Source organism: Psammomys obesus, unplaced genomic scaffold (genome assembly GCF_907164565.1).
Source record: "Psammomys obesus unplaced genomic scaffold, mPsaObe1.curated_primary_1811, whole genome shotgun sequence".
NCBI classification, from domain to species: Eukaryota; Metazoa; Chordata; class Mammalia; order Rodentia; family Muridae; genus Psammomys; species Psammomys obesus.
In genome coordinates, this window is record NW_026596091.1 from 10,009,494 (window position 1) to 10,024,175 (window position 14,682).

A 14,682-nucleotide genomic window follows, 5' to 3' on the forward strand; every position below is an offset into this window, starting at 1 on the left:
ATGCTTTCTTACATAAAGCATTGTTTTTTTTCAAAAATTCAGATACTCACCATGACAAGCTATGTGTTTTAGATAAACTTGAATAAACTGTCCTTCCTTATCATTAGTCAAAGGAAAGACCACACCTTTGCTTTTCCTCAAATTGATCAGTGGCTCTACTGCAAGCAGGAGCATTAATTCCTTCTCTGCTTTCTTTAACTCAGGGCTATCCTGCTTCTGAGAAAAATATAAACCACAAGGTAATTAGCAAGTCGACAGCATTTTTGAGAAAACAAAAAACAAAGAGCTTTGCATGTGTTACCTGGAGGAAGCGAAGAAGATGTGCAGCTACTGAGTCAAATAATCCCCATTCTTCATAATTAAAAGCCAATTTTGCAAATTTCACAGCAGCATCCACAGAAATGCTATTTTTCCTTTCTATTATATGCTCCAGGAGGCATGTTTTGGGAAAATCAAGTTTTCCACTTGGATCAAGATTTGAAACTAGAAAATGAGAGAGGAATGTTGGTATGTCATTCATACAAGGAGACATTTATTAGATATCTGCTATCAGACACTATCAGGCTCTAGGAAACAGTGAGAAAGAAGTGGGCACTGTCTCCAGCCTCACTGTCACAGAGTGGCAGGATAACACTCAGGACAAATGAGAAACCTAAGTGGGAAAATGCTCAGTGCTATGGAGAAAAATAAGAAGGACATCAAACAAAGGTCTGAGGGAGGGCATTCCCTAAGGCCACTCAGGAGGAGGAGCATGGCAAGCTGGAGTGATGGTCAGAGCAAAAGAACACTTGCTGCTCTTGCAGAGGACCCAGGTTTGGTTGTGAGCACCCACATGGCAACTCACAATTGTCTATAATTCAAGTTCCAGGAGAGTCAATGTCTTCTTCTGGCCTATGTAGGCACCAGGGCATCAGGCATATATATACTGCACATACATGCATTCAGGCAAAACATCCATACACATAAAATAAAAATAAATAATTTTTAGATGGACGAGGAGTATGGAATATAGAGAACTAGCAACAGTGAATTAGCCCCACAGGTAGCTTGACATGAGGAACAAGATCTAAAGAAGAAAGTGAGTTCAGCTAGTGATTCAAATAAGCCCCAGTAGATATATCCACAGCAGACTGCAGGATCAGCTATGAGCTAAGAAACATCATCAAATAAGGGAAGGCAGAGAGAGAAAAGGCTGCCAAGGAGTGTTTGGTGAAAAGAGTCAACAGGAGCAAGTACTACAGAACCTACAGAACAGTGTGGGAACAAAGCACTGAGAAGTGAGCTTTCACTGAAGAAAAAGGAGACTGACTGTCTTCGAGTTTTTCCATAGTATGGCAGGGATAGAGGCTGCCTGATGGTTAGATGGATGGAAAGAAAGACTTGAAAGCAGTGAACATAGGCAACTGTCTTGGCATATCTGACCATCTCAAAGACATCCAGGGAAGAAGATGAAAGAATATCTGTGATAAGGAGCCTGCTTGAAAGAATTTGACTTGAAGACATGAAGAAGTAGAGATGTACTCTTCCCATTTCACTGAAAACTGTGTACAGGGTAAATGCGGATGAGGCAAGTTTTAGAATTTGAGTGGATGAGATCAAAGAAATTTTCACTTGACAGCTTTTTTTGTCCCCCAAAAAAGGGAATAGGGGCTGTCTGTGACTAAGTTGTCTGCCTTTGGATCCCTTTCACATAGCTGGGCTGCGTTGTCTGGCCTCAGTGGGAGACAACGCACTTAGCCCTGCTGTGACTTGATGTGCCAGGGTTGGTTGGTACATGGGGCCTCCCTCCCATTCTCTGAGGAGGAGGAGAAAGAGAAGTGATGAGTTAAGCTGCAACTGGGAAAAGAGGAGAGAGGGGGCTATGGTCAGGCTGTAAAGTGATTAAATAAATAAATAAATAAATAAATAAATAAATAAATAAATAAATAAATAAATGGAAAGAAATTAAAACAGGGAAAAAAGAAAATAGATTTTTCTCACATACAATATTCTGATCATGGGTTCCCTTCCCCCAAAGTATGGGCTTACTGCCCTCAGGTGGACAGACACACACACACACACACACACACACACACACACAAAACCTACAGTTACACAAGCTAACATCTGGCTTCCCACCTCTTCTTCTACATAGAGATTAGAGTCAAATATGCCAGCTACTTCAAGGCCACAGAAGGTAAGTCTGGGGAGAAAATTAAATATGCGAGTATTTACAAAGAAAACCACAAAGTAAGCATCCTTTACCACAGGAAGCAGAAAAGTAGATAGGGGTAAATGGGAACTTAAGTATGACTGTTCTCTCAGAAGCAAGAGGGCCTCAGAAGCATGAGATGAGAACCGGGTGCCTAGAGAAAGGGTCGAGGGGAGACTGCACCTGAGGTCTACGAGTGGTGAAACCATGTCAGTTAGTGAACAGAGTGGCAGGACAGAAAAAAAACAAAGCACAAATGAGTGACTGGAAATTCACATTGAAGAGCCTTCTCAGAATTAACAGAAAAGAACAAAAGGGATACAAGGAAAATAATAAGATGGGAGGTTAGTGGTGAATGTAAAAATGTTGGCTTATAGATGCAAAAATGTTGACATTTTTTTAATATGTATCTTGACAGAAGAGAGGTAGACGTAGGGAAGAAATGAGAAAGTAATGGGAAATGTTTTAAAAAAAATGCAAGAGCTCATAATGCCTCCTGTATCACTGGACCCAGTATGATGAAACATAAAAATAATGAAAGAAAAATAAAAGTATGAAAGCTACAGTCTATAAGAGAATGAGGTTTAACTAACATTGAACTTCCCCTACAGAAACTCTGTGCCCAACACACTGAGATAGAGTATGCAGATGTTAAAACAAACAAGCTTTATAAATAACTAAGGTTTTATATCCATTGTCGGGATGCTTCAAAGTCCTCAGTGTTTAGACTTGAGCAAAAAGAAATAAATTTGGATAGATGCAATGAAAAATATCAAGTAACCATTTTTCTGCTGGATGAAAAGTACAAATTAATAAAACGATTGATTGCCTTACCAAAGCATATGTAGGGCAGCGGGAAGGCAGATGTTTCTTAAACCTGACATAAAAAGGATTAATTATAAAGGGTGCATTGGCAAACTAGACTACATTAAAATTTAAGAATTTCTGGAGGCTGGAGAGATGTGGCTCAGCAGTTAAAAGTACTGGCTGCTTTTCCGGAGAAGTCAGGCTTGATTCCCAGAAGCCACAAAGTGGCTCACAACCATCATTACATCTGGTTTCAGGGGATCAGACAGCCTCTTCTGGCCCCCACCCGCACCAAGCACACAGTGACACACAACATACATGCAGGCAAAAGTCTCAGACACATAAAATAAAAATAAAATTAAGAATTTCTGGGCAACAGATACCACCGAGAGAATAAAGAGGGGCTGGAAAGATGGCTCAGCTGGTAAAGAGCTTGCCATGATTTCAGTTTACCCATGTAACGTGCCAGGCATGGCAGCGTGTTCCTGTAATCCACAGCTAAAGAAGCAGAGACAGGAGGATCCCTAGGCTGGCTGGCCAGTAAGTCTAACAAAATCAATGACCCTGTCTCCAAAAAAAAAGGTGGTTGAGGGAGCTAATTGAAATCATTCTCTTGTGAAAGCGATTGCGCGCGCGCGCACACACACACACACACACACACACACACACACACACACACGCCACTCAATGAACAACAACAACAAAAAAGAAACCCTTAACAAATCAGGAATTAAAGAAACTGTCTTCATCTGAAAAAAAAAAAAAATCCATAAAAGCCCTTTAGTTAATGTCTGAACTAAAAGTAAAATGTTGAAGGTTTTCCATCTTATGGTCAAATTGCTGCGATGGCAACCATCAGCATGTGTTTCTGATGATTCTAGTGAGTGCAATAAGTCAAGAAATTAAATGATTAAAACTTGGAAAGAAAAAATGTAATTGTCATTACTCAAAGATGATTATACATTTTAGAAAATCAAAAAACCCTATAAATGAATTATTTATAAGCACGGTCACTGGATTCAAGGTCAATATGTAAATTTGATAAATGATTTCATCGTGCTGAAGGCATTTGTTTTCAGTGTCTACCATGAAATATTAACATTTTGTTTACATAGCAAAAGCTCTCTTCCAGCCATAAACAGTTCTGAGGCAACATCACGAAGCTCCGTTTCTTCCGTGACCAGCGGGCCAGTCTGTAGGATTCGCCTGTTGGAGTCGGAGAGCGCTTCCATGACAGCCAGAAACTGGGACGAGGTGCTATCAAATAGCTCGTCCAGCAGCCGTTCTGTGGTGGTCCGTGGCCACACCATCTAGAGCAAGAGAGAAAACCAATGTGGCTGGGAGGCAAAGGCTATGGCCTCCTTAGCTAATGCTGAGGGAACACTTAGTTCAACGGGGTTACGGTTGCTTTCAGGCCTTTTATGTGTCTGCAAACTCCATTTAACTATGTCATGATACCAAAGACTCTGCTTTTACTTATGTACCAGTGTTTCCAAGGTGATATAGTTTTCTGTGGCCACTCATTGGGGTAGCACTGTCTCCGTGCTTTGTGGAACTTTAGTGACAGTTCTAGGGAGCTCATACTCGAACTTCATTGGCCTGGCAATCACTCAGGGGTACCTTTGAGACTCAAGGTCAAATGTCTAGAAAATGTGTGGGTTTAGGTCGGATAAACCCTGCGTTTATAAATGCTGCAGAAAGTCTTCATGCAGAATGTCCTCAAACCCAAACCTGAAACACTATTTGATGGCATAAATAGCTGGGGGTTTGGTGGTTAGTGTTATGGAAGGCTTGACCGGCTATCTACACCAAAAGCAAGCAGCTCTGCAGGCCTCTCAGACTTCCTTCACACCCGGCCATGTGATGGCACCCACAGGTGCTTACTTTAAAAGTATTTTCTCTGACAAATGGCCTGTTCTCTGCCTATAGATTTCCAACAAGGAGACTGGTGCCTGTAAGTTGCCATTTCCAGATGGAAAATGTTGACCATGTTTCCCATGATCCCTTTGCATGTTTCTTCTTCTTAGGGAGAAAATTGGGAAGACAAAAGCCAGATGAAGCTGACTTGAGTGATGCTAGCTTCCCCATCCATTGGCTTCTGTGTCTTTGATTCCATAGACCTCAAGAAAACTTGAACTTTATGCCTTGCCCTCTCTCCACCAACAGAGGTGAGGGCGCCTCTGAAGATCTGTACTAGAGGTTCAAACAGTGCTTAAAATATACTTAAATACTATAATAAGCTTTTATAAAAGAAAGGCTATCTTCCCCTAAATAGTGAAACGAACAGCTAGCCTGGGCTACATAGTGAATTCTAGACCACCTCGGGCTACAAAGTAAGACCCTGTATCCCCAAAAAAATAAAAAATAATAAAATTAAATAAAGAAATAAAATTTAAAAAGGTGCCACAAGAGTTATTCATTCAATGAAGTCCAACCAAAATAACTGAATTGTAATATAACTTTATGCAGAAATGTAAACATTTTCTGAAGATTTGTTGATTTCACTATAAGAACAACTACAGCTCCTGACTGGATGCTATGTAATGGCAGCCCTGAAAGTTCAGATATTACATTGAGTTTCCATAGGGAAACAGACAAGGTTTGTGAGAAAGAAAAGCAAAATGTCCCCGCCCCATTACAGAGGGCAGCATCATTACTTAACGATGCCTGAGGCTGGTCCTCCAGCAGCAACACTACCTGCGGTGTGGGAGCCACCCTCAGCATCTGGGGACACAGAGAAGTGTGGGATATGATGTCAAGTATATCTGTTAGATTCTTTTCAGGGATCAGTACTCAAAACAGTCATGCTCAATAACAGTGGGTTGGCCCTGTGCCCAAGACAATGTTTGTAAATATTATTAACTTAAAAGAAAAAGAGGGGATCATCCCTAAGTAGTGTCAGCTATACGGGGAGAACACTTGGCATTGGGGCTGTGAGAAGGCACTGCACACAGGGTCGCCTTCCAGTGCTGCCAGCTGGGTGTGTGACGCGGAGCGCTGATTTCTTCATGGGTAGTGGGAAAACAGCAGGTGTTTTCTTAGCTCCCTTCCAGGTTCTGAGATCCTGTGGCTCTTCTGTCAGAACCTGCTCATTCCCCCCACCTCCACCCCACCCCCACCCACCCACCCTAACCCCCCACCCCATCCTTGCCTTCATTTCCAAACCCTGCATAGCCACCCAGAGGAGAGCTAACTGACGCTGGCTAGAACAGATGGGAATAGCTTCAGGGAAGGAGGAGAATTGAGCCCGGAGGGACACTGAGCTCAGAAAGGCAACACAGAAGAGTAAAGAAGGAAAGACAGGAGGATGAGAGGATGGGAGGAAAAGGTTGAATCCCAACGAGACTGCCTGACTCACTCCCCCAAGACAGTATTTAAGGCTGAGGTTGGGATGGGGCCATGTGACTAGTGAGGACACCTCAGAAGTATGCCACTTCCATGCTGGGCATCGTGGCTCCTCCAAGCTTCCTGTCATCCTCTCCAGCAAAGCCAGCAATGTCTAACCAATAAGAATTTCTCCCAAGCCTGGTCCTGAACAGCCATTTAGCAGACACTGCTGGCCCCTAACTCCAATTGGAAAGCTATTTTCAGATCGTCTGAGATGTGGGGGTGGTTTGTTGCTGTGGTGTTGTCTATGCATGACACTCCCAATGGTAAGCCTACAGCTAATGAGAAAACCTCAAAGCTAACGAAAGTGACTAACGGCAAGGACTGTGCAGGCCTACTCAGAGGACCGTCCATCTGCAAGGGACTTTCACACAAGTCTTTCCCAAGCTCATCATCAGCAACTCATCCATTAACATTGCAAAACTGGGATAATGGAAGGCACGAAAAAGAGAAAGGGATGCAGTGAGGCCATGTCTCTGTTGGGAAGACATTCCGTTGCTCTAAAATCTGGGGCAGGATTTAATCATCAGCAAGTAGGCTCAAACAATACAAAGGAATAACAGGTGCGTACTGCCAGATGGTCTGGAGAAGAAAGACCTTGGGGACTTACGCTTTGAGCTTCCTTTAGGTTAATTCTTATCTTCGGTCTAAACAAGGCTTTGTTTTTTCTTCTAGACTCAAATACTCCTCTCTTGAAGATCATCACAGCCATCTGTCTCCACGAGAAGAATCATATATGAAATAATAACAAGACATATGCCTCAGCCACTAAGGTTGAGCGCTTTATCAATAGTGCCATGCACTAAATTTCTTCCATTTCATGAAATTTTCATACCTTTATCGTGGCTTCTCTGTAATATTTTCGGGACTCATCCTGAGCCTGAGAGGAACTCATTAATTCCAGTTGCCTTAACTCATCAATTTTAGCTAACCCACGCCGAGCAAATGCCTGTGTTGCAATTAAAACAAATTTAATTCACAATAGGTTGGAGAACAGTGATTAAAAATGTATAAAAATGGTATGTTTTGATGTCAGAGGCATTTGATTTAATCTGAATTAAACTGTGGGCTGCTGTTGACTCCTGATAACGCAGCAGCTCTCCCATCTATCATCTATGAGCACCATTAAGCTCTATAAATCTAAAGTTAATAAACACCCTGACACACTGACTTCAAGAATTATATAATTTTTAGAAGAAAGCCAAAATGTGGGTGAAACAGAACCTTTGTACAGAGTACTGCTCCCCTACATGCATGCAAGAACTCTCACGCTTGGCTACACAGGCACGCATGCACACGTACGTCCATAGGCCATCCTGAGATGGTCTTCAGGAATTTCAGCCTTCCGACTGTAACATGTGAAGTGATCTCCTCAAACATTCCCAGGATGACCACTGCACTGTGAGGTCCCTGAACGGCCTTCTTTGTTTTCAGATCTCCAATACCCACTGTACAGAGATCTGAAGAGGGACAGAGAGGCTGGGAGAGGGTGGGTAGATCATGGAACCATTTCACCACTGCGATGATTCTCTAAAGACAACAACAAGGGTTCAGAAGATCCCTTGAGGAGAGCTGAGTAGTAAAAGATTACATCACAGGTGGCTCCAGAGTGCAACAGTTTGCACTTCCAAACTTTCATGTCATTGATTTGCCCTTTTTTTAAATAGTTTACTCATAGCTTTTAATAAAGAGAGTTCCAGGACATCTATAATATTCAACATAATGAATGTATAAATTTTCCAGTAAGCAAGAATCCCAACAGGTTGAAACTACCCGTGTTTCATCCCTTATCACTTCAGGAGCAGTGCTACGAACTGAGCCTCCCTCGCACACTCAAGTCAAATGTGCATATGTGCTGAGCAGTGTCTAGAATTAAAACAATCCTAGCAGGGTTTAAATTCAGCTGCTCCTCTAGCTAGGGGCTGCTACCATCTAACCGTTCAGAATTAATTCAGGCAGAAAAAAATTAAGAAGCCATGAATGCCCAAATCATGCATATCAGGTTGTGAAGAGTAGACATGAGCAGAGCTACAAAAGCTGAGTCCTGCAGCAGGCCCCAGCCAAGGAAGGGGCTAAAGGAACACTGGGATCCAAGCAAGCAGTTACATGTTCTGTCTAAATGATGTACCGAACAAGAGGTGGTGGCGTGGGGGAGGGGTAAATATAGTAAGTCTGGAAGCAGAGAAAAACCAAGATAAATGTATAATGGCTGCAACGGAATCTAAAACTAAGCAAGGAAGGAAGGTGCTTCTGTGTGAAAACAAACTGAGGGAAAGGAAGATGCTGGAAATTAAAAGCAGAAAAAAAAAAAAAAACAAAGAGGGCTGGGGAGCTGGCTCCATGGGTGCGGTGCTTGCTACACAAGTGTGGGGACCTGAGTTTGGATGCCCAGAACCCAAGCAAAGCCCGGCACAGTGGCTCACATCTGCAGTCTCCGTGTCTGCTGTGATGCTGTGGGAAGCAGAGACAGGCAAATATCTGCAACCTCATGGGCCACCTAGCCTGGAGTCAGCAACAGCAGACAAGAGACTCTGTCTGAAACAGAACAAAAAGCAAGCGCCAAGACCCAAGGTTGTCCTCGACCTCCACATGTGCACTGCAGTGCCTGCATGCAGGCATGTGTGTGCACGCAAACACACGCACACACACACACACACACACACACACACACACACACACACCATACACATGAAAGAATAAGGAATAAAAGGAGCAAGGAAGGTCCAAGCTGGCAGACAAGAGTCAAGGAGAGTACAATGCAGAGCAAGAAACCCACGAAATGGAATAACCAAGATGTTTTCAGATAAAAACCAGGAGTGTCTTGGCTTTGCTTCTTTTCGGTACTCTGGCTGGTGTGTTGCCTTGAGACATCTAAAGGAGAGAATAAATACATGCTAAGCTGTATTTCAAATGCTGAAGCCACCTGCATTAGAAAGCAACCTACCTCCCCAAGGATGGCAGCCTGGCAGTCATAGTGGCACTGGCAGACAGCAGTATAGAGCGTGGCTCTCCATGTCAGATGCCTGATGGACAGGAGTGGGACAGAGGACTCCATGCACATGCTGGCCCACAGCAGGAATTCTAAGGCCTGGAAAGCAGAGAGCACAATTGGAGTGATTTTCATCTCTCACACTATCCGTAATAATATTATTGAGAATCATCAAAGTCTAAGGTTGAGTCCAGGTTGTTGGCTTATTCCTATCAGTTACTGTAAACAATGAGTCAAAGAAAACTAGCATTTTACATGTGGACATGTCTGTGTGTGCACATACTCAAGCCAAAGTCAACACTGAGCATCTTCACCAATTGCTCTCCATTTTATTCTTAGAAACAGAGGCCATTCACTGAACTGGGGCCTCACTGATTCAGCTGAGCTAGCTGGCCAGCTAGACAGCAGGAGAAGCTTTTCTCCACCTTCCCAAAGCAGAGATTACAAGCATGCAGCTGTGCCTGCCTTCTCTTTAAACATAGGGGTCTGGAAATCAAACTCAGGTGTACATGTTTGTAACACAAACATTTTACCAAGAGCCCATCTCCCCATCCCTACCCCTTAATTTTTGTTTTTAATTCAAGTTGAGAAAGTCCCAAAACTCAAAGTAGCTGTTTTAGTTTATTTACTGTTCTAGAATAGTTCCTTAAGAGGCCTGTGAGCTGACCTCATTTTCAGAAATATTCTTCAAGTGTGAACTGTAGTCTAGGAGTTATTCAAAGCTGCTAGCTTGTCTGTGGAGTTGGCAGGTTATTTTGGTTGAGACAGATTTGGGAAGTGGAAAGCGTTTACCACTGGAGAGTTAAATGCTCATTAGAAACATTTGGACTGAAATCAGATAAACTAAGGCTGTATTCCCATTTCAGGGTCTCTCTAGACCTCAATCTTCTTATCTTTTTAATGGGTGCTTTAACAATCCCAGCCATACTGCTCTAGAGAAAGAACCAATGTGTATGATGGGCTAGGATAGTGTTCAGTACTTGTTAAGTACATGTCCTAATTAGGGTTCCTATTGTTATGATGAAACACCATGGCCCAAAAAGCAAACTGGGGAAGAAAGGGTTTATTTGGCTTACACTTCCACATTGTAGTTCATCATTGAAAGAAGTCAACTCACCGGGCTTGGCGGCACATGCCTTTAGTCCAGGACTCAGTCAGGCGAGGCAGGCAGAGCTCTGTGAGTTCAAGGCCAGCCCGATCTACAAAGTGAGTCCAGGACAGCCAAGGCTACACAGAGAAACCTTGTATTAAAAAATAATTTAAAGACGAAGAAAAAGTCAACTAAAATAAGGCAGTGATCTGAAGGCAGGAGCTCATGCAGACACCACGGAGGGGTGCTGTTTACTGACTTGCTCTTCATGGCTTGCTTTCTTATAGAACTCAGGACCACCAACCTAGGGGTGGCCCCACCAACAATGGCTGGGCCCTCCCATACAAATCATTAATTAAGAAAATGCCCTAGAGGTTTGCCTACAGCCCAATCTTCTAGAAGCATTTTCTTGATTCAGGTTCCTTCCTCTCACATGACTACAGTCTGTGTCAAGTTGACATAAAACTACCCCACATAGTACTCTAGAAATGGAGCCAAGAGTACCGACCAGAGGAAAGCTGACAAGTATCCTGGATCCTCAAGAAATAACAACTTTGGACAACAGAATAAAACCTCTCTTCTAGTGAGAAGATATGCCTTCCAAAACTAAAGAATAATTTGTGCCCAGCACGGTGGTGCACACCTCTAATCCCTGCACTCAGGAGACAGAGGCAGGTGGATCTCTGTGAGTTCAAGACCAGCCTGGTCTAGAAAGCATGTCTAGGACAGCCAGGGCTACACAGAGAAACCCTGTCTCTAAAAACAAAACAAAAAAGCAAGCAAACAAAAACTAAAGAACAATTTCTTCTGTGGATCAATGACCGGCCTTGCAAAGGAAATTCATCCAAAAGGTCCTATGGCTTTGTGGACCCAGAGCAAATCCACCAGGTTCATGTAGTGTTCAATAATAAAAATGAGAAATACAGAGGTGAAGAAACTACTGGACGCAGATGAGAATTGAACACCAGTGTGCAAGCTTTGCTAACCCGTAAGCTCCTCCCATTAGACCGGGGAGCTTGTGCATCTTCCTCATCACTGTTACCCCAAATCACCTAACGGGTAGTAGGCAAACTGACCTTCACTAAAAGGGCAGTTCGCCCTGCTGGCTATGGAAATACTTCAAGCAATCGTAGAAATGGAAGGGCTGGAAGCCCCCCTAACTTTCTTCCCATCAACATCACCGGCACCACCACTGGACATCCCCCATCCTCCCCTGCCAAGAGCTCCTACCCCAGTAACAAGGGCAATTTTCAACCTGAGAAAATAACAACTTCATAATCTAAACTAAAATCCACCTTGATACACTTCCAGCACTTGGTCCTAGCTAGATCTTCTGGAAAAGTACCAAACAACCCAAAACTCACTTCTAAACACAGCCTTCCAAGGACCTGGGACTACCTGAGCAGTCCGTGCTCCGCATGGGATCTGTCTTGGGATAGAGTTCCCAGGTCTCTCCCCCTCACCCAGCATGGCTGGTGTTTAGTGACCTCACTCTAGGGTGTGTCGGTGACTACAGTGAAAAGATTCGGGCCTAGTCCTGAAGACACAGCACTGCCAAGTCAGCCCCATGGTGCCCAGTGGTGCTTTTGGCCACTGCTGCCACTGTTGTTGGCTTACTTTGCTGGCATCATTGGAACCTCCCACTTCTCGTCAGAACCTCTGCTGTCTCACACCCACCACCCCACAACAACCCTATTTTTGGATCACTGTGGTCCAGAGAGTATAGGGTGAAACTATGCATAAATACCCTCTTCAAATCAGCATGCCTTTGCAAAGTCCCTCGGGACTTCTGCGAAGAGAAATTTCATGTTTCAAAATAAAAATAGCTTCCATTCACAGTCATTCACATTATACTTGGGTTTTGCTCCAAGAGTTGGAATTAAAAAAAAAAAAATCAAAGAGTATATTGCCAGAAGGGACCTTAAGTTAAATCTAACCTAATCTGACTCAGAGGGCCTGAACTGCTTCTGAGGGAGAGATGAAGTGGGGCTGGAATTCAAGTCTTTGAACTACTAAGTGGAGCATTCTTTCCACCACACAGAGAAGCCTTGACGAAGGAGAGAAGTGTGCCAAAACCCACTGGAAAACCTGCTTTTAAGTTTGGAGATGAAAAGGCATTTTTAAAAGGGGGATTCAGTTTGTAGTGTTTTTTTTCTCTCTAGCTCTACAGGCTAGAAATAATTATTTTTATTAACAAAATGGATGGGCTACAGCAGAACAATTTTTCTTCACAGAAAAACAAAACTTCAAAAAGCCAAAATATAGATGGAGCGAAACTATGGATGCCACACGAGTGTGTTTCAGGTGTGAGCAGGAAAAACACACACAGTAAATCAGCTCAGCCACAGGATGGCACTGCAGCCTCATGAATCATTGGTTTATGTCCAGCGCCATCTCAAGGTTGACTGCAAGCTTATATGTTACATGGTTGACTTCATAGCTGTGCAAGCCAAATATTTTACCGAAATGGCTATAAAAGTAAAACATAAGCCCATACCTTTGCTAGTATATTCTTTAACGTTTGTTGAGTCCCAGACTGCAGCTTTAAATGCCTCAGAAGATGACAGATTTATTCTGTGACCCAAAGCAGTCACTCGACGGCTAGGAACAGCACTATAGAGGAGATGGCTTGCTGGTACTGCTCAAGTGTATGCTGGTGAGTGCAGTAAGAGGCTTCCATCTGAGGAAAAGCCCTTCATCAGACTCAGTCTTTGGGATTTCTTTTTTTTTCTTTTTTTTAATTAATTACACTTTATTCACTTTGTATCCCCCCATAAGCCCCTCCTTCCTCCCCTCCCAATCCTGCCCTCCCCTCCCCCTTTTTCGTGCATGCCCCTCCCCAAGTCCACTGATAGGGGAGGTCCTCCTCTCCTTCCTCCTGATCTTAGTCTATCAGATGACATCAGGAGTGATGTGCATTGTCTTCTTCTGTGGCCTGGTAAGGCTGCTCCCCCCTCAGGGGGAGGTGATCAAAGAGCAGGCCAATCAGATTATGTCAGAGGCAGTCCCTCTTCCCATTACTATGTAACCCACGTGGACACTAAACTGCCATGGGCTACATCTGTGCAGGGGTTCTAGGTTATCTCCATGCATGGTACTTGGAGTATGAGTTTCTGGAAAGACACCTGTGTTCAAATTTTCTTGTTCTGTTGCTCTCCTTGTGGGGTTCCTGTCCTCTCCAGATCTTACTATTTCCCACTTCTTACATAAGATTCCATGCACATTGCCCAGCAGTTGGCCATAAGTCTCAGCATCTGCTTTGATAATCTGCAGGGCAGAGCCTTTCAGAGGCCCTCTGTGGCAGGTTTCTAGCTTGTTTCTTGTTTTCTTCTTCTTCTGATGTCCTTCCTCTTTACCTTTCGGGATGGGGATTGAGCATTTTAGTCAGGGTCTTCTCTCTTAATTGGTTTCTTTAGATGTACAGATTTTAGTAGGTTTATCCTATATTACATGTCTATATGAGTGAGTATATACCGTGTGTGTCTTTCTGCTTCTGGGACAACTCACTCAGGATGATCCTTTCCAGGTCCCACCATTTACCTGCAAATTTTATGATTTCCTTATTTTTCATTGCTGAGTAATATTCCATTGTGTAGACATACCACAATTTCTGCATCCATTCTTCAGTTGAGGGGCATCTGGGCTGTTTCCAGCTTCTGGCTATTACAAATAAAGCTGCTACAAACATGGTTGAGCAAATGTCCTTATTGTGTACTTGAGCCTCTTTTGGATATATGCCTAGGAGTGGTATGGCTGGATCTTGAGGAAGCACTATTCCTAGTTGTCTGAGAAGGCACCAGATTGATTTCCAGAGTGGTTGTACAAGTTTACATTCCCACCAGCAGTGGAGGAGGGTTCCCCTTTCTCCACAACCTTTCCAGCATGTGCTGTCACTCGAGTTTTTCATCTTGGCCATTCTGATGAGTGTAAGGTGAAATCTCAGGGTCGTTTTGATTTGCATTTCCCTGATGGCTAATGACATTGAGCATTTCTTTAAGTGCTTCTCTGCCATTCGATATTCCTCTACAGAGAATTCTCTGTTTAGCTCTGTTCCCCATTTTTTAAGTGGATTACTTGGTTTGCTGCTTTTCAGCTTCTTTTGTTCTTTATATATACTGGATATTAGCCCTCTGTTAGAAAAAGGGTTGGTGAAGATTCTTTCCCAATCTGTAGGCAGTCGTTTTGTTTTGATGACGATGACCTTGGCTTTACAGAAGC

General features: G+C 43.3%; 1 protein-coding gene across 1 annotated transcript in view; it reads right to left on the bottom strand.

Moving 5' to 3' along the window:
- Positions 1–14,682, bottom strand: part of Cfap54 (cilia and flagella associated protein 54) — a 301,678-nt gene that overhangs the window by 264,944 nt on the left and 22,052 nt on the right. The window contains exons 6-11 of the mRNA XM_055627824.1: positions 9,330–9,473; positions 7,221–7,334; positions 6,996–7,097; positions 4,110–4,308; positions 302–483; positions 51–216 (exon numbers count right to left, since the gene is read on the bottom strand). Coding sequence (XP_055483799.1) covers positions 51–216; positions 302–483; positions 4,110–4,308; positions 6,996–7,097; positions 7,221–7,334; positions 9,330–9,473 — 907 coding nt within the window. The remainder of the gene's footprint in view (positions 1–50; positions 217–301; positions 484–4,109; positions 4,309–6,995; positions 7,098–7,220; positions 7,335–9,329; positions 9,474–14,682) is intronic.